The sequence below is a fragment of the Podarcis cretensis genome (genome assembly GCF_951804945.1).
Source record: "Podarcis cretensis genome assembly, chromosome: 8".
In the NCBI taxonomy this organism is placed as follows: Eukaryota; Metazoa; Chordata; class Lepidosauria; order Squamata; family Lacertidae; genus Podarcis; species Podarcis cretensis.
This window is the reverse complement of record NC_137177.1, coordinates 74,739,308-74,757,227: the sequence shown is the minus strand read 5'-3', so window position 1 is coordinate 74,757,227 and position 17,920 is coordinate 74,739,308. Positions and strand designations below refer to the sequence as shown.

The 17,920-nt window shown below is 47.2% G+C and overlaps 1 protein-coding gene across 4 annotated transcripts in view; it reads left to right on the top strand.

Moving 5' to 3' along the window:
• TTLL10 (tubulin tyrosine ligase like 10) overlaps positions 1 to 16,337 on the top strand; it is a 210,413-nt gene extending 194,076 nt beyond the window's left edge. For all 4 annotated transcript variants that reach the window (XM_079986813.1, XM_079986812.1, XM_079986814.1 and 1 more), the window contains 5 exons: positions 3,207 to 3,378; positions 6,832 to 6,972; positions 8,635 to 8,751; positions 10,897 to 10,990; positions 15,434 to 16,337. In XM_079986813.1, coding sequence (XP_079842939.1) covers positions 3,207 to 3,378; positions 6,832 to 6,972; positions 8,635 to 8,751; positions 10,897 to 10,990; positions 15,434 to 16,263 — 1,354 coding nt within the window. In that variant the 3' untranslated portion in view covers positions 16,264 to 16,337. The remainder of the gene's footprint in view (positions 1 to 3,206; positions 3,379 to 6,831; positions 6,973 to 8,634; positions 8,752 to 10,896; positions 10,991 to 15,433) is intronic.
• The last annotated feature ends 1,583 nt before the right edge of the window (positions 16,338 to 17,920 follow it).

Sequence of the window (17,920 nt, the reverse complement as noted above, 5' to 3'; positions counted from 1 at the left end):
GGGGATAGCAGAGTGTGGCATCCTGGAGGCCTCCTGTTCTAGATTCCATTCTAGCATCTAGAATTCCTGTTCTAGATTCCATTCTAGCATCTAGAATTCCTGTTCTAGATTCCATTCTAGCATCTAGAATTCCTGTTCTAGATTCCATTCTAGCATCTAGAATTCCTGTTCTAGATTCCATTCTAGCATCTAGAATTCCTGTTCTAGATTCCATTCTAGCATCTAGAATTCCTGTTCTAGATTCCATTCCATTTATGGCTCCTCCAAACATTCAATCGGCATTCCACAGCCACTGAGCTTACTCAGTCTTCACTGAGCTTTTTTGCGATGTGTGTGTCAAAAAACCATCAAGTTCCCCTCCCCCAAATGCTTTTGTATTTGTGCAAATTTCAGAGTCTGAACAGAAGGTGTTAACAAAGTGCCATCCCGTTTTCTGCAATTGCACAGGATTCTGCGTTTTGCATAAGAGCAACTGCGGAAAGTCTTAGTGGGTGGGTAAAGGTAAAGGGACCCCTGACCACTAGGTCCAGTCGTGGCCAACTCTGGGGTTGCGGCTCTCATCTCGCTTTATTGGCCGAGGGAGCTGGCGTACAGCTTCCGGGTCATGTGGCCAGCATGACTAAGCCACTTCTGGAGAACCAGAGCAGCGCACGGAAACGCGTTTACCTTCCCACCTATTTATCTACTTGCACTTTGACGTGCTTTCGAACTGCTAGGTTGGCAGGAGCAGGGACCGAGCAACGGGAGCTCACCCCGTTGCGGGGATTCGAACCGCCGACCTTCTGACTGGCAAGTCCTACGCTCAGTGGCTTAACCCACAACGCCACCCGCGTCCCTTTTAGCGGGTGGGTACATTGGGCCAACAGCAGGATATCCACACACACCCCTTATTCCTTTTATTTCTCCTGGCATATAGAGCTTGAGCGTTCCCGGTCTAAGGACTTCCTGTCGTTTGTATGATCAGAGTCCTTTCCTCAGTCGGCCTAGTTTCATTTCCAGTACCTTTCTCTCTCTTCTTAAAGTTTTGTGTCATCGGCACAGACAGATCATTAGCATTTTAACAGGTGGTGAAGAGAGAGAGAAAGAAAGAGAGACAGATCAGAGATTATTTCTGTCTGGGCATCTAAGGAGAGCTTCAAAGGGGGAAATGCACGCCAAAGACTTTGCATTGTGTGAGCTGAATAAGTCTCTAATGCTATATACCAAAGCTGTTAGAGAGCTGAGCAGCTGCACTCACCTGCCCGTGCCCCTCCCCGTCTAACTGGCTTCCTACAGAAGTGGAAATGCAAAAATTCACACACACACACATGCACACACACGGGTCGGATTTAGGTTTGATGAGGCCCTAAGCTACTGAAGGTAATGGGGCCCTTTATATGTCCAGCTGTCTTTTGTCAACAACAAATTGTCGCTGTTATTTGTGTTGAATATATATGCTATACAGTGGTACCTTGGGTTACATATGCTTCAGGTTACATACGCTTCAGGTTACAGACTCCGCTAACCCAGAAATAATGCTTCAGGTTAAGAACTTTGCTTCAGGATGAGAACAGAAATCGTGCTCCGGCGGCGTAGCGGCAGCAGGAGGCCCCATTAGCTAAAGTGTTTCTTCAGGTTAAGAACAGTTTCAGGTTAAGAACGGACCTCCGGAACAAATTAAGTACTTAACCCGAGGTACCACTGTATGGTAATTTATGGACCTAATAAGTATCTAAAGCCATTTGCACATAACAACTTATGTATTTTATCAAAGTAAATGTTGAGCTGAAATACAATTAAGAAGAAGTATATTAATAGTGAAATAATTTTTAAGCTGTAGGTTTTATTTTATTTGCTTTTTATCTTATATTTTGGAAATGTAGATCCAGTTTTTTTCCCTTTAATTTTTTTGGGGACCCCCAAGAGAGTGGGGCCCTATGTTATAGCTTGTTTAGCTTATATGTAAATCCGGCACCATACACACACACACACATACACACACACACACACACACACACACACACACACAATGCCTCAGGCCAGAATAATCAAATCAAACAAACATGAGATCAGCTAATGCCCGCTTTCAACATCAGCTAATGCCCACTTTCCTTGCAAGCATGACAATTGCACGGCTAGTTTAATCAGTCCACTTATGACTATCAAAAACAATTCAAGCAGTATTTGAAAAACAGAAGCATTGTGTGCCGTGCACAGGGCTGGGCTGGGAGGTCTATTCCATTTTCTCTAGTTATTCTCTGCCAATCTTACAAATCTGGAAAGCCTTTATTGGCTATACAAGCATAAAGGATCATAATACCCACTTCCTGTCCTCAATATATTCTAGAGCAGCGGTTCCCAAACTTTTTCAGGTCACCGCCCCCTTGGTTCCACAAACTCAACCCTCGTGCCCCCAACCCAACCTTTATTATTCATTATGCTGGTTCACACAATCCAGGAAGGAAGAATAATAATACAGTGGTACCTCTGGTTATGAACTTAATTCGTTCCGGAGGTCCGTTCTTAATCTGAAACCGTTCTTAACCTGAGGTACCACTTTAGCTAATAGGGAGACCCGCTGCCGCCGCACTGCCAGCACGCAATTTCTGTTCTCATCCTGAGGTAAAATTCTTAACCCAAGGTACTATTTCTGGGTTAGCGGAGTCTGTAACCCAAAGTGTTTGTAACCCGAGGTGTTTGTAATCTGCGTTGTTTGTAACCCGAGGTACCACTGTAATGCAATACAGTTTGAAACAGTAACCATTAGCTGCACATGCATTCAAAAATCCAATTAGTTTAATTAATTCAACCAAACGGATGAACTTTGAAACCCACCCGCCCCACCCCAGGTTATCCCACCACCTCTTTTGGAAATCTGTGTTTTAGACTACGGACCTTTTGAGATATCTTTTCACCCCGAAACCCTGGAAGGAATAATTTTGCATGGAACCCCCCCCCATAAAGAAACTGTAACAGAGGAAGGAAATATTAAGATAATGAGGATGCATAGTTATCGAGCTGTCTTGTGCCTGCTGTGTTAATATGTTACCCTTTCCATGCGCTTTCTCTGATTTATTTTGAAATTTATATTTAAAATAATAAATAAATAAATAAAATGTAATAGATTAGAACATAAAAAATAAAATTAAGCAGATTGGCATGAGCGAGACTTGAAGAGCCTCAGAAGCTCAGTTGACACAGAGATGCAAATCCTTCCGGTTTCTCAGGTATATTGATAAGCCACTGCTCTTGGAGGGGAAAAAGTTTGATGTTCGCTCGTACCTCCTCATCGCCTGCACATGCCCCTTCATGCTCTTCTTTGGCCACGGCTATGTCCGCCTCACATGCCTCAACTACGACCCCAAGTCGGAAGACCTCACTTCTCATCTGACCAATCAGGTGAGGGGGGGAGAGAGGGGGGCGGGATTTGAGCGGGAGGCAGGATTCTCTGGACCAGGAAATAGTTGGGCCTTCTTTCAAACGTGGAGCATTGCATTAAAACAGGCATCGTACCCAAACAATACGTGAAGCCAGGCAGTCTTTGAAATTCGCACCTCTCTGAATTTTGCGATCTGGTTCAAAAAGTGTGGGGAAAGTGTGTAAGAATGTGATCTTAGAATGTGGCAGCATGTAGCCATTGGAACTCCCTGCCTGTTGATACCATGCAGGCCCCTTCACTGCCCTCTTTTTGGTGCCTTCTAAAAACCTTTATTGTTTGGGCATGCCTATCCAGATGTTTAGAAAGTTGGTGCGAGTTTTAATCTGCTTTTAGTCTACTGCATTTTAACCTTTTAGAAGTCTGTTTGTTTTCTCTTCATTTTCTTTTCTTTTCTTTTGCAAAACTGCTTTGATGTGGTTGTTGCCCATTTTGCAAATCAGGTGCCGTGTGGGTTTTATGAAATAAACAAATAAGGGCATCTATCGGTGAAATTAACATGCTTCCAAATGCAGTATATTAAGGGAAATTGCCTCCAAAAAGAAAATGAATGGTAGGCAAAATGACATATTAAATTAAGGGGAAATGTAGACTAAAATGCTGGTGAGTTTCCATGAGAACTTTCTTTTTTAAAAAGAAGAAGAAGAAGAAGAAGAAGAAGAAGAAGAAGAAGAAGAAGAAGAAGGTCTTTGCAAATCAATGCAGGAAGGTGGAGAACTGATGTTTAGATTGCAAAAAGCAGGAAATTGAGGAAAACTGAAATGGAAAGATTCGCCCGTCTCTAAGCCTAGCCCTCAAAAACATCAGGTGCTAAATTTAAGTAGCTAGGCCAAGGTCATCAAAATGTATGACAATACCTGCGGCCTGCAATACGTTGTTTGAATCTGTCAGCCTCAAGCCAGCATCACTTTTGCTCAGGGGTGATAGGAGTTGGAGTTTGACAGGAGCAGGATCTGTAAGACCTGCCTTTTATTCCCACAGAGGTGCTTTTAGGTTTTATTTGCTGTCCCTGTTGTGATTGGTTTTGTGTTTGTAAGTCGCTTGGGGCCACTGGAGTGAGGAGGCAGCTGATTAATACTAATTATTACCATTATTAACAGCAGCAACAATGTCCAGAGAGCCACAGGTTCCTCACAACCCGTGCCATAAACGATACCTACCCCCTTGACCATCTAGATTTCTATGTGCAGGAAAGGCTTGGAAATTCATCCGTCTCCCTTCGAGGACTCGGGTGAGATGAGAGAGATTTAAATTTGGCGTTTTTGTAAGCCATCCAGGTAACGTTTTGCAAACCGCTTTGAGGTGTTGATTTGAGAGCAGGGCGTTTACGATTAAGCGGCATATAGATGTTTTGAAATAATTCATGAATAGTTTTCTGAGGCCTCTTGAGCAAGAGGCATGATCGGAGCAAGGCCTGAAATGGGGCTTTTTGATTATAAGGCTCCCCCATTTGTTATCAAATACGTCACACTCGCCCAAGAGGAGAAACACAGACAGGAATTGATTTCTCTTCTCGCTCCAAGGACGGGCACCAGAAAACAAGGGCCATCCATCCCTGGTAAACAGGGACAGCTGGAGCTTATGTTATCCCTGCCAGCCCAGCCCACTTGGTATCGCCTTCCTGCAGCTTAATGGCTTTGGCAAGATGGGCGCCTTGTCTGTGGTTTTTTTGCCTTGAACAGAGCTGTTTGCTCAGCTTGGGATTTGGAGCGCTGCGGTGCCATGCTGGCTCCGGAGAGACCCCGCTGCCACAAAGGACATGAAATGAGGACCAGGTGTTGTTATTCAAAAGAGTACCTGCAAATCTCATCGGCGGGGGGTGGGGTGGGGAGGAGGCCAGGAAATTCATGGCAGAGCAGGTGGCAACGGCGGCACAGAAATCTGCCTCTCCGCCCCCAATTGTGTCCCACCTGAGTGGGTGGGAGCGAGGAGGGAATGGTTTGAATTTTCATATTTAAGAAGTGGGGATCCGCCAGGTGGATGGAATCAAAGAGGAGAGACCTGGAGGCTCCCCCTGTTGCTGCCCCTTCACTGAGAAATGCATAAACAGAAGGTCTGTGGAAGATTCACCCCTTTGTTTTCTGGAAAACTGCCCGTTTGATTGAGGTTCCTAGATTTGTGTCCACACGCCTTTCATTTTATGGACAATATTTGCATGTGCACCCAATAACAAAAAAACTTCTCTGGGCAGCTTGAAACAAGAACATTGTAATATAGTTGTAAACAGTAAATAATAATGCATCATGGAGCATCCCGTATGAATTTGCCCAGTCCTCTTTTAAAGCCGTCATTACCTGTTTGGGGAATTAATTCCTCCACTTAGTTCTGGGCCACATGAAGAAGACCTTTTGTCTGCCCTGAATCTCCCAATATTCAGCTTCATAGAATTATAGACTAGTTGGAAGGGACCTCAAGGGTCATCCTGTCCAACGCCTAGCGATGCAGGAATCTCAACATGCGGTTCCCCATCCAATTTGAAACCAGACCAGACCCTGCTTAGCTTTGCAAGTGTGCTAGCGGCTTTAATGCTACACCATTTGGAGAGCTACTGGATGAAGCCTTAGGGTTCTCATATTATGCGGAAGGGAGAGAGAGAGAGAAATTGCAGAAAATTCTGCCCCTCTTTTTCAGCCAGCGTTAAAACAAACTGAATCCACACAAAATCTGAGTGAAATTAGGTGGAATCCAAGGGATTCAAAGCATCAAGCATATGTCAAATGTTGATCTCTCTCTCTCTCTCTCTCTCTTTTTAAATGTGGTTTTATTGTCTTGTGGCTCTGGGCTCCATCCAAGGAGGAAGGATGGGTTGTAAGAGCTGAAATAATCAGTCAATACAAGCACCCTGCACCTGGTTAAACGGTGGGATCCACTTCGTCAAGAAGTAGCAGCAGTCACCAACTTGAATGGCTTTAAAGTGGGGGGGGGGGGTAAGAGAAATTCATGGCGGGTTAGATTCCTGGCCATGACAGCTGTGTCCAAACTCCATTTCTGAATGCAGTCTGAATTCCAGTTCCTTGGAAACACAAGATGGGAGAGTTTCTGTGCCGCTCAGGTCCTGCTTCCCAGCATAGCTGTCAACGTTTTCCTTTTTTAAAGGGATATTCTCTTATTCCGAATAGGATTCCTTGCAAGAAAAGGGAAAAGTTGGCAGCTATGCTTCCCATTGGGGCATCTGCTTGGTTAATGTGAGGCTGGGCTAGATGGGACTTTAGCCTGATCCCACCTTAGGTTCTTATAAGCAATCCTAGCGGCTCCCCCCCCCCCCCGCTTGCCCACCCTCCTGCTCCCCGTCCTACAAACCCGCTCCCCCTTGCTCCTTGCCCAGACCCTTGTCCTCGGGAGGGGAGGCACAGATCCAGCACTACAATGCACGGCCCCTAACAAGGGCGCTTGTTTTCTCTGCCAACTCCCCGCAGTACGTTCAGAAGAAGAGTCCGATGTACAGCCACGTCAAGGAGGAGACGGTGTGGCGCATGGAGCGCTTCAACAACTACGTCAACGAGAGGTTCAGGCACATCAAAGGGCTCCCCAAGGACTGGGTCTTCAATGGGTTCACTGTGAGTTTCCACACTTCCTTCTGCCCATCCCACAGCTCCTGCAGCAGCATCTGCGGCCAGTTCTCCAGGATCAGGCTGTCACGCTGCTCCACTGTTTCTCTATTATTATTTATTGTATTTGTATCCCCTGGTTCCCCCTCCCTCTTATTTAATCCCTGCAACAGCCCTGTGAGGTAGGTTGGGCTGAGGCAAACTAAGGCCCGGGGGCCAGATCCGGCCCAATCACCTTCTAAATCCAGCCCGTGGAGGGTCCGGGAATCAACATGTTTTTACCTGAGTAGAATGTGCCCTTTTATTTAAAATGCATTTCTGGTTTATTTGTGGGGCACAGGAATTTGTTCATTTTTATTTATTTTTTCAAAATATAGTCTGCCCCCCCCCCACTAGGTCTGAAAAAGTTTGCTGGCCCCTGCTCTAAACCATTATGCCCCCTCTGGACCGCATAAGCCAACGCCACCAGCTGACCGAATTGGAGAGCCTTGTGGAACTTGATTGGTGCAGATGCCCATATGGGCATCTTGGGGATGTTGAGAAAGTGCTCCTGGACACCAGCCACAAAATGGCTGCCGTTGAGGGTTCAGTCTAACACAAAATGGCTGCTGTCGGGGCGTGGCATGACACAGAATGGGTGCCTCCTCTGAAAGTAGGGAAAGGGGGTCGGGAAAGTGTGGGGGCCGCTCTTGCTCATGGAGAGAAGCTCTTTGAATTGAGTAAAAAGCCATTGAAATGGATTAGGTCCCATTGAGAGTTGGTGTGGTGTAGTGGTATGGGTGTCGGACTAGGCCCTGGAAGACCAGGGTTCAAATCCCTTCTTGGCCTAGGACCCACGTACCTATGGGGCCGCCTCTCCAGGTATGCCCTGTGGAGGACCTTAAGGTCCACAAATGACAACATTTTGGAGGTCCCAGGTCGCAAGGTGGTTAAATTGGTCTCAGCTAGGGCCAGGGCCTTTTCAGTACTGGCCCCAACTTGGTGGAATGCTCTGTCACAAGAGACTAGGGCCCTGCGGGACTTGACATCTTTCCGCAGGACCTGCAAGACAGAGCTGTTCCGCCTGGCCTTTGGTTTGGACTCAGTCTGACCCTTATGTTTTCCCTCCCCTTATGGTTTTGATCTATGGGCTACTTTTAAAATGAGGCTGCATTTTAAATTGCATTTTAACCTGTATTTTAAATTGGGTTTTCATGATTTTACTGTAATTTTACTGGTGTTAGCCGCCCTGAGCCTGGCTCTGTCCTGGGAGGGCAGGGTATAAATAAAATTTATTATTATTATTATTATTATTATTATTATTATTATTATTGGCCATGAACCTCACTGGGGATGACCTTGGGCCAGTCACTGTCTCTCTCTGCCTAGCCTACTTCGCAGGGTCGTTGTGAGGATAAAACAGGGTGGGGGAGGACTATGTATGCCACCTTGAGTTCCTTCAGGGAAGAAGAAGTTGGGGTGTAAAAATAAATAAATATAAACCATGAGTGGGCAAGCGTCTGTGACTTCCAATGGGTCTACTCCGAGTAGGGCTGAGCTGGGGACCACCTGAGGACTGGACATAAGCGGATCCTCTAATCTAGATCTTTTGTGGCTTCCCCTGACTCGCAAGAGGTCTTGTGGGGCAGGGGAAAACTTGCCAGGATCATGCCGTCCTTCTGTGTCTTTCAGAAGAGAATGAAAGAGATCATGCTGCAGTGTTTCCTGGCGGTCAAGTCCAAGCTGGAGTGCAAGATGGGCTACTTTGATCTCATCGGCTGCGACTTCTTAATCGACGAAGACTTCAAGGTACAGTCATGGGGCCGCATCCTCGGCTGAGTGGGCCGCGGATCGAGAGGCACGAGTCTCCAGAGTCAGGGCTTGAGGAGGACAGTCAAGGGACTCCTCTGATGGATAATGAACCCATAGATCTGGGAATGGTGGCTGTATGGGGTGAGCCTCCGGGTCTCTCTGCCTAGCCACATCCCCTCACCAGCCTTGCTTCACACCTCACCTGTATGTTTTGGCCTGGCTGGAATGTGTCCTTGAACTCAGATCGCGCCTCTTTCTTTCCTGGATGGAGGATTGAGAGGGGCGTGTAGAAACCAGAATTTGCACTCGTCGCTTTGCACACTTTGTCCCTCTAGACCCACCCGCTGCTGGCCTCCGGACATTATATGGCATGGGTATACTAGAAGTCGTGGACATTCAGTGAAGCTGAATGTTGGAAGATTCCGTACGTACATAGTGCATAGTTGGACTACGGAACTCCCTGCCACAGGAGGCAGTGATGGCCACCGATTTGGATGGCTTTGAAAGAGGATTAGGCAAATTCATGGAGCAAAGGCTATTTCTGAAATCCAGGTAGCTCTATAGGATAATAATAATAATAATAATAATATAGGTCAATGAACTTTTCTTATTATTGACCCACTGAAATTAAGGACCACGACACACTTTGATTTCAGTGGGTCTACTCAGAGTAAATGTTTGTTGACTACAACTCTTTGATGATTGATCATAATAATGGATTTTATCCCATTTTCGTTCCACTCAAAGTAGACTCGTGGAAACTAATGGGTATGACTAACTTAGGTCCATTCATTTCAATGGGCATACTCTGAGTAGGGCTTGTTGCACACAACCCAATGATTACTAATAGAGAAATATAAGAAGAGAGATTTGTGTCCTATTTTAGCCCTACTCACAATAGATGCATTGAAATCGATGAACATGAGAAACTTGGGTCTGTTACTTTCAGTCTACTCTGTGTAAGACCTAGGTGGATATATGATTTATATGCCATGTCCTGCCCAAATGTTTTCTAAGCAGTTTACAAAACACATACACAAAAAACAATTGCACTGCATTGTTTAAAATATGGAATAATTTTAAATATATCTATCATAGGCAAAACCCACATCAAAACTATCCTATTTAAACATTAAACTATAAATGGCCATGATGAAAATGTGCAATAGAACATTCCCGTTAAAACAACACAGCAATTAAAACTGGATGCTCAGGCCATGAGATCAAAGGGCATCATAATCTTCATTATCTTCAGCACCCAGTTAAATAAATTATAGCCAGTTATGATTAATTCAACTACATATGCATAAAAACAATTCTATATGAGTCAAATGTTTTGTGGATATTTTTCACACTTCCAGGGAAGCCCCCGCTCTCCTGAATCCACCACTGCACTGCTCATTTTCTTCTCTGCTTGCAGAAATATATGGCTGGCACTTTCCCCTTAAACTCTTAGCTTCCTTGAACTTGTTTATATAGCCTCTGTTGCAACAGGAAAGATATTGGGGGGGGGGGGGAGGCGGCTACGAGAGAAAATAGAAATGACTTTAGTGCCCCCTAGTGGCAGTCATAAAACATTTTCAAATTGGAAAACGGAAAAAAAATGTGGTGTGGGGAAACAGAACACAGAATCATTAAACTGTGGAGTTGGAAAGGACCCTGAAGATCATCTAGTCCAACCCCTGCAATGCAGAAATACGCAGCTAGATTGAACCTGCAACCTTGGCATTATCACCACCATGTTCTAACCAAGTGAATTATCCAGGATCAACAAAACAGGGATCACACACATGCCTTTAAAGCACATCTCTTTTCTCAAAGAATCCCAGAAATGTTAGATTGTTAAGGGTGCTGGGAATTATAGCTCAATGAGGGGTAAACTACAGTTTCCAAGATTTGTAGGGCTTTCTTTTTTTAAAAAAACCAAACCTGCGTTGTTGCACAATAATTCTCTTGCAGAGTCTTAGATTCAGGATTCAAAGGCAGGATCCAGTGGATCCTGAAGCTTTAAACTAGATGCACACCTCGGCCCTGATTTGCAGCCTGGATTTCAGGGCCAGAGCTGGAGATCCGGCAAATCAGCCTGTATGCAAAGAAACAAATGTGTCCCGTCCCCCCCCCCCCTTTTTCCTTTTAAATCAGGTCTGGCTCCTGGAGATGAACGCCAACCCTGCCTTGCACACCAACTGCAGCGCCTTGAAAAGCATCATTCCCACGGTGGTGAACGAAACTCTGGGTAAGCAAAGCTGAGCAGCCATGAGGGAAATGGAGGGGTTCAGGAGCACAGAAACAGGCCGACTCCTCCATGAACAGAGTTGACCAGGTGCCCAGGACTCCCACGGCTTCTATAGCTGTGTAGGGCTCCAGGCACCAGGAATAGGTGCTGTCAGGCAATTGCCCAAGCTTCCAGGAGGGCTTCGGCTGCCGATCAGCCCATCCAAAATACCAGCTTCAGCCAGCTGGACCTGACATTCTTTTTCAAGCTGTCCTTTGCCCAGCGTTGGTGCCCAGGTGGCTGTAGCCTGGCTCCTAGGGAGGAGCGGGTGGCACAGTGGTCTAAACCACTGAGCCTCTTAGGCATGCCAATCCGAATAATAATAATAATAATAATAATAATAATAATAAATAAATAAATAAATAATTTGTTATTTATACCCTGCCCATCTGGCTGGGCTTCCCTTGCCACTCTGGGCAGCTCCCAACAAAATATTAAAATACAGTAATGCATCAAACATTAAAAGTTTCCCTAAACAGGGCTGCCTTCATTTTTTTTAAAAAAATAATTTTTATTCATTTTCCAGTACAAATTTATACAACCATACCAAATTTTTATCACAAATATATTCTTTTGGCCTTCCCTCAGTTCTCCTGCCAATCTTCCGTTTTGATTCTCTTTTTACACATTTCCTAATTTTATACTGCCTTTTATCACACCTTCCCCCTTCCTATTCCCTTTTTTACAATATTTCAAATATTTTCACAGAGCTTCTTGCAAACCCACAAGCGTTATTTGCTCATCGCATGTAAAGGTAAAGGTACCCCTGCCCGTACGGGCCAGTCGTGTCCGACTCTAGGGTTGTGCGCCCATCTCACTTAAGAGGCCGGGGGCCAGCGCTGTCCAGAGACACTTCTGGGTCACGTGGCCAGCGTGACGAAGCTGCTCTGGCCAGAGACAGAGCCAGAGCCGCACACGGAAACGCCGTTTACCTTCCCGCTATAAAGCGGTACCTATTTATCTACTTGCACTTAGGGGTGCTTTCGAACTGCTAGGTGGGCAGGAGCTGGGACCGAAAGACGGGAGCTCACCCCGCCGCGGGGATTCGAACCGCCGACCATGCGATTGGCAAGCCCTAGGCGCTGAGGTTTTACCCACAGCTCCACCCGCGTCCCGCTCATCGCATGTACTTTTCAAATAATCTGCAAATTTACTCCAGTCCTCTGTGAACCTGTGCTCCCATAGATATTGGATCTTTCCTGTTAATTTATCAAGTTCTGCGTAGTCCATTAACTTCATTCTCCATTCTTCCATCATTGGTAATTCTTCTTGTTTCCATTTTTGAGCCAGTAGTATTCTTGCTGCTGTTACTGCATATTGGAAAAGTTTACAATCCTTTCTATTTATTTCATTTCCTACCATTCCTAACAGAAATGCCTCTGTTTCTTAACAAATGTATATTTCAACATTTTTTTTCAATTCATTATATATCATTTCCCAGAAGCCCTTCACCTTCTTACATTCCCACCACATATGATAAAAAGTTCCTTCTTTTTCTTTACATTTCCAACACTTATTACACATTTTATACATTTTTGCTAACTTTACAGGGGTAATATACCACCTATATATCATTTTCATAACATTTTCCTTTATCGCAGTACAAGCCGTAAATTTTAACCTTTTATTCCATAATTTTATCCATTCACTTAGCTGTATATTATGTCCAAAATCTCTGGCGCAATGTATCATAACCCATTTAACTTCTTCATCTTTAGTATACCATTATAGCAGCAATTTAAACAGGGCTGCCTTCAGATGTCTTCCAAAAGTCTGGTAGTTGTTGTTCTCTTTGACATCTGGTGGGAGGGTGTTCCACAGGGTGGGTGCCACTACCAAGAAGGCCCTCTGCCTGGTTCCCGGCAACTTGGCTTTTCACAGTGAGGGAACCGCCAGAAGGCCCTCAGATCTGGACCTCAGTTTCCAGGTAGAACGTTGGGGGTGGAGATGCTCCTTCAGATATACTGGACAGAAGGTTGACAGTTCAAATCCCCACGACGGGGTGAGCTCCCGTTGCTCTGCCCCAGCTCCTGCCAACCCAGCAGTTCAAAAACAGACCAGTGCAAGTAGATAAATAGGTACTGCTGCGGTGTGAAGGTAAACGGCGTTTCCATGCACTCTGGCTTCCGTCACGGTGTCCCGTTGTGCCAGAAGCGGTTTAGTCATGCTGGCCACATGACCCAGAAAGCTGTCTGCGGACAAACGCCGGCTCCCTCGGCCTGAAAGCGAGATGAGCGCCGCAGCCCTATAGTCGCCTCTGACCAGACTTAACTGTCCAGTGGTCCTTTACTTTTTTTTACCTAGACTGGCTCCTGCCCAGAGCCCCCAGAAGGGAAAGGAGGGGAGCCTGGAAGTTGCTCTTTGTTGGGGAGGTTCTGGGTGCAGACTGAGCAGACTCAATTCTACCTAACAAAGGAAACCAAAAACATTGCATCGCACAGTTCCTGAGAAGGGATGGGTGGATCTCTCCAATTCAGTTTCTCTTAGTTCCTCAGGGTTGTATCCAGTTAAGTCCCCACTCTGAGAAGGCACATGAAAATTTATGGGCCTAAGTTAGCCTCATGTTCATAAACTTCAGTAGGATCCGCAATTGACTACAACCCTCCGCTTCCCACTTTGCGGTTCAGTTCTCCACATTTACACATCAGTTTGTGGTTATTGTGGAGTCCTTGTGGAATTTCATCAGCATTTTGGGGTGCATTCCTCATAAAGCACACGTTTTTGTTTGCCATTATATACACATTTTTGCAAAGCAACTCTCTTTAGCGTAATTGTCAGAGCTGCCCGAGGTCCCAGCTCACAAAGGACCAACGCCAGTCCGTTGTTATATATAAAAGTCTTTATTGAAGTGCAGTTTCGATTTCAAAGCCGCGGCGCGCAGCTCTACGTCTTAAACTCTAGACCGCTGAAGCTCCATCTGAATCTCCTCCCCCCAGACACCAGTTTAAGACTCTAGCCTTGCTCCACCTCTTCCTGTGCTCTTTCCTCCTCTGGGTCCGCCTGTCCGCTGGGGTCTTGCCCTTTCTAGACTCTTCTGACGCTGAGTCCCCTGAGTCTTCCCCCTGCCTCCGGCGGGCTTTAGGACCTGGTTCCCAATCCGGGTTTTCTGCTGTGCCGCGCGCCTGTACATTCGAATTTGGCGCGCGCGCCCAACCGGCAACCTTCCTCCTGACCGTTACACTGCTCCTGTCACTGCTTCCCCCTTCGGAGAGGCTAGCTGGACCTGACTTCCCCTCCGTTCCCTCACTCTGCGATGGAGGCGTGGCCAGCCCCGATTCATCTTCTCTCCCTGCTGGAGGAGAAGCTAGCCCTGATACATGGGACTCTTCCTCCCCACTACGCTCTGGTGGAGGAGCTGGTCCTGATCTCCCGCTGCTGCTTTGGGAGTCCCCGCTGGCCCCTTGTTTCTGGTGCATCCCCCCTGGGACCCCCCTTGCCCTGGCCCTCGGCGCCCCCCTCTGGGAATCTTCTGATTCGCTGGAGAAGCTCATGGAATCTCTCGGGCCACTTTCATACTCCCCTACGCTGCCCTCAGATTCTTCCCCTTCGCTCTCCATTTCCTCTCTCCCCTGTGCCTCTGCTCCTGAGCCCCTGACAGTAATGAATCTTTGTACACCATTTCCCCTGCTACATGATGCCCTACCTAGGATATACAGTCATAGCTTGGTTCTCAAATGCCTTGGGACTCAAACATTTTGGCTCCCGAACGCTGCAAACCCAGAAGTGAGTGTTCCGATTTGTGAACATTTTTCGGAAGCTGAACATCTGACGCGGCTTCCACAGCTTTCGATTGAGTGCAGGAAGCTCCTGCACCCAATCGGAAGCCGTGTCTTGGTTTTCAAACATTTCGGAAGTCAAACGGACTTCTGGAATGGATTAAGTTCAAGAACCAAGTTAAGACTAAACGTTTTTGCATGCAAATTTACTCAGTTGAAGAGCTGCATAGCGAAATTCAGAATAATAATAATAATATATTATTTATACCCCACCCATCTGGCTGGGTTTCCCCAGCCACTCTGGGCAGCTTCCAGCAGAATATTAAAATACAATTATTCATCCAGTATTAAAAGCTTCCCTAAACAGAGCTGCCTTCAGATATCTTCTAAAGGTCCGATAGTTACTTATTGCTTTGGCATCTGGTGGGAGGGCGTTCCACAGGGCAGGCGCTACTACCGAGAAGACCCTCTGCCTGGTTCCCTGCAACTTCTCTTCTCGCAGTGAGGGAACCACCAGAAGGCCCTCAGTGTGGGATCTCAGTGTCCAATTTCTGAAAGATAGCTAGCTTTGGGCTTTGCCTTTCAAAAACGAGAATCAGGTAAGTTGCCTTTAATGGCGGAAACTGCATTGGGTCTCTCCCCACACCACCCCTATTCCTGACCCTCTCTCTCTGTGGGCGTTTCCCAGATCTGGCCATCGAGATTTTCACCAAGAGCCAGAAGATCCAGAACATATTGCCCTTGGAGTCACTCTGCCACTTTGCCCTGCTGTACAGCGGGGTGGGCACAGACAGCAACCAATCGCGGCCCACCAAGAGCAGGACGTCCCTCCGCTCTCTCAGGAGCCACCGGTCCCTCACCGAAAACAGCAGCTTCTGCAACAGCACATACAACATGAGCCCCGGGCGCCCGGCGGAGAAGCAGCCGGTCAAATCTCCAGAGAAGCCAGCCAAGGGCGAGGCACCAGCCCACTCTGAAGGGGTCACCATCGTGCCCAGCAGGGGGGTCCCCAGGAATACTTTGCCCATGCCCCAGATCCAGATCTCCATCGTGCCCAACCTCGCCTGCTGCCCGTCTGTCAAAACCATTCTTCGGGGCAACCAAGTCTGCAGCAGCGGCAACCAGTATATCGTCAAGCATGTCCCACCAGTCTCGGACAGGCACCCGGAGGCCGAGGGCGATGACGAGAGGGCCAGAGCCGCTGGCCTTGCTGTTGCCGGAGCGCCCTCCAAGGACCGGTCCTACGCGGCTTGGTTTCAGCAAACATTTGGGTCCAAGTTCCTGGCGGCCAGCGTGAACGGAGCAGGCAGCCCCTTGACCAGCTCACAGATGGTCTCCCTCCATCTCCAGTCCAGCCTCCCGCCCAATCTCCCGGCCTCCCAGGAGCAAGCCAAGCCGCTGCGCCAGCTCATGAATTACTCCAAGATGCCCGAGGAGAGTGGCAAGGCCTTGGCAGTGGGCCAGAGCTGTGGCGAATCCCTCCCTGAAGAGAAGAAGCTCTCTCACCGGGGCTCCTAAAAGCAAGATCACTTGTGTATTTCCAAAGCTCTCCTTCTTTTTCCTATAAAGGACGACGAGAAAAAAACCCCAAAGCAACCCCGGTCCTTGACTTCTTTCAGCAGTTCTAAAAATGGAGTCTGTGGCATCCCTTATAGGATGTCAAAAATGATTGGTGTTGGGTTTTTTGTTTTTCTTACACAAATTCTTCTTGATATGTTTTAAGGGAGAAGAAAAGGCTAATAACAAGTAAACCTGACACAAATCTGGAACGGAGTCGCTAAGACGGTTGTAGCCAAGCTGGTGCCAAATTTATTGCTCTGCTTTCCTTGGACCGTATCAGCGAGGCTGGGAGGGAGGATCTGGTTGTCCGGGCAGCCCAGGACCAAACTGCCCAGGCTTGCACCCTAGGGAGGTCACTTCAGTGCTGCTAATGCAGAGGTTTGACTTCACCTCTGGAGGTGCACTCCATTGTCTCTCAAGACAACAACAAGAAAAGAAGACATGGTGTAAAAAAACATGCATCTGCCCATAGTCAAGACCCAGATTAATTCAGGATTTTGCTTGACTCCTGTGCCTTCCCTTTGAGATTGATATTCAGGGGTGGGGCGGTCAGTAGCATGATGGAAATTGACATCCTTGCCCTCTTCCCTTCCCTGTGTGATGTGGAACATGCAATAACGCCCTGCTTGATCATTCGTTGAGCAGAGCACAGAATCGCAGAATCATCAAATTGTAGAGTTGGAGGGGACCTTGCAAGTCATTTAGTCCAACCCCCTGCAATGCTGGAATCTTTTGCACAACGTGGGGCTCAAACCCACAACCCTGAGATTAAGAGTCTCATGTTCTATACCAACTGAACTAGCAGATGAGTAAAGTTGTTGCATGCCACCCCAATCTCTGAACAATGCCAGATTCCAGGGCTACCAGGTGCCCTTACCAAGGTCTGTGTTTCCTTTCGGACAACGAGGCACAGCAGGGACTGTGGTGTCTTTATGATACATCGTTTATTGACACAAATATAGAACCTTGAGCCTAGGGGGGGTGGGAATCTTTGCATTCCACAGGAGGGTCCTGCCTCTCCCATGGCAGCCAGCGTTGGATTCAGACTGCCAGCCCACGTTGTGCTTGCAAACTGCTTCCTAAGATGCCAATATTTTTCCTCTTGCTTACGCCAGCCCCCGGCAATTCTGAAACTCCCCCCTCCCAACTCTGCATTGTCTTATGCTAACTACCCAGAGTGATGGCTACCAACCTAGACAGCTTTAAAGAGAATGATACAAAATTCATAGAGAAAGGTATCAGATGACTATGCTCTGCTTCCAGATGTAGAGTACAGTGTAGAACTTTTTCTTTGCATGCAGGAATTCCCAAATCCCAGCTCCAGCAGCATAGCTTGGGGGGGGTGCAGAGGGGTAGTGGCCTGGGGCACAAAATTCTGAGAGGGGCACAACCAGGCACCCCCACAACAGGCTCTCCTATTGAGGGCATGTGGCTGAGCTCCCAACGCCTTCCAGAGCCACAGTGAGGCAAGTTACGTTTCGGGCCTGGGGTGGTGCCACCTTCTCCTCATGGCCCTTAAAGGGATGCCCGCATGCCAAGCCAGGAGGCAGCAGAGCCGTCAAGCTGAGAAGGTGCACAGCCAACTACTACCACCACCAGCAGCAGCCATGTGTTT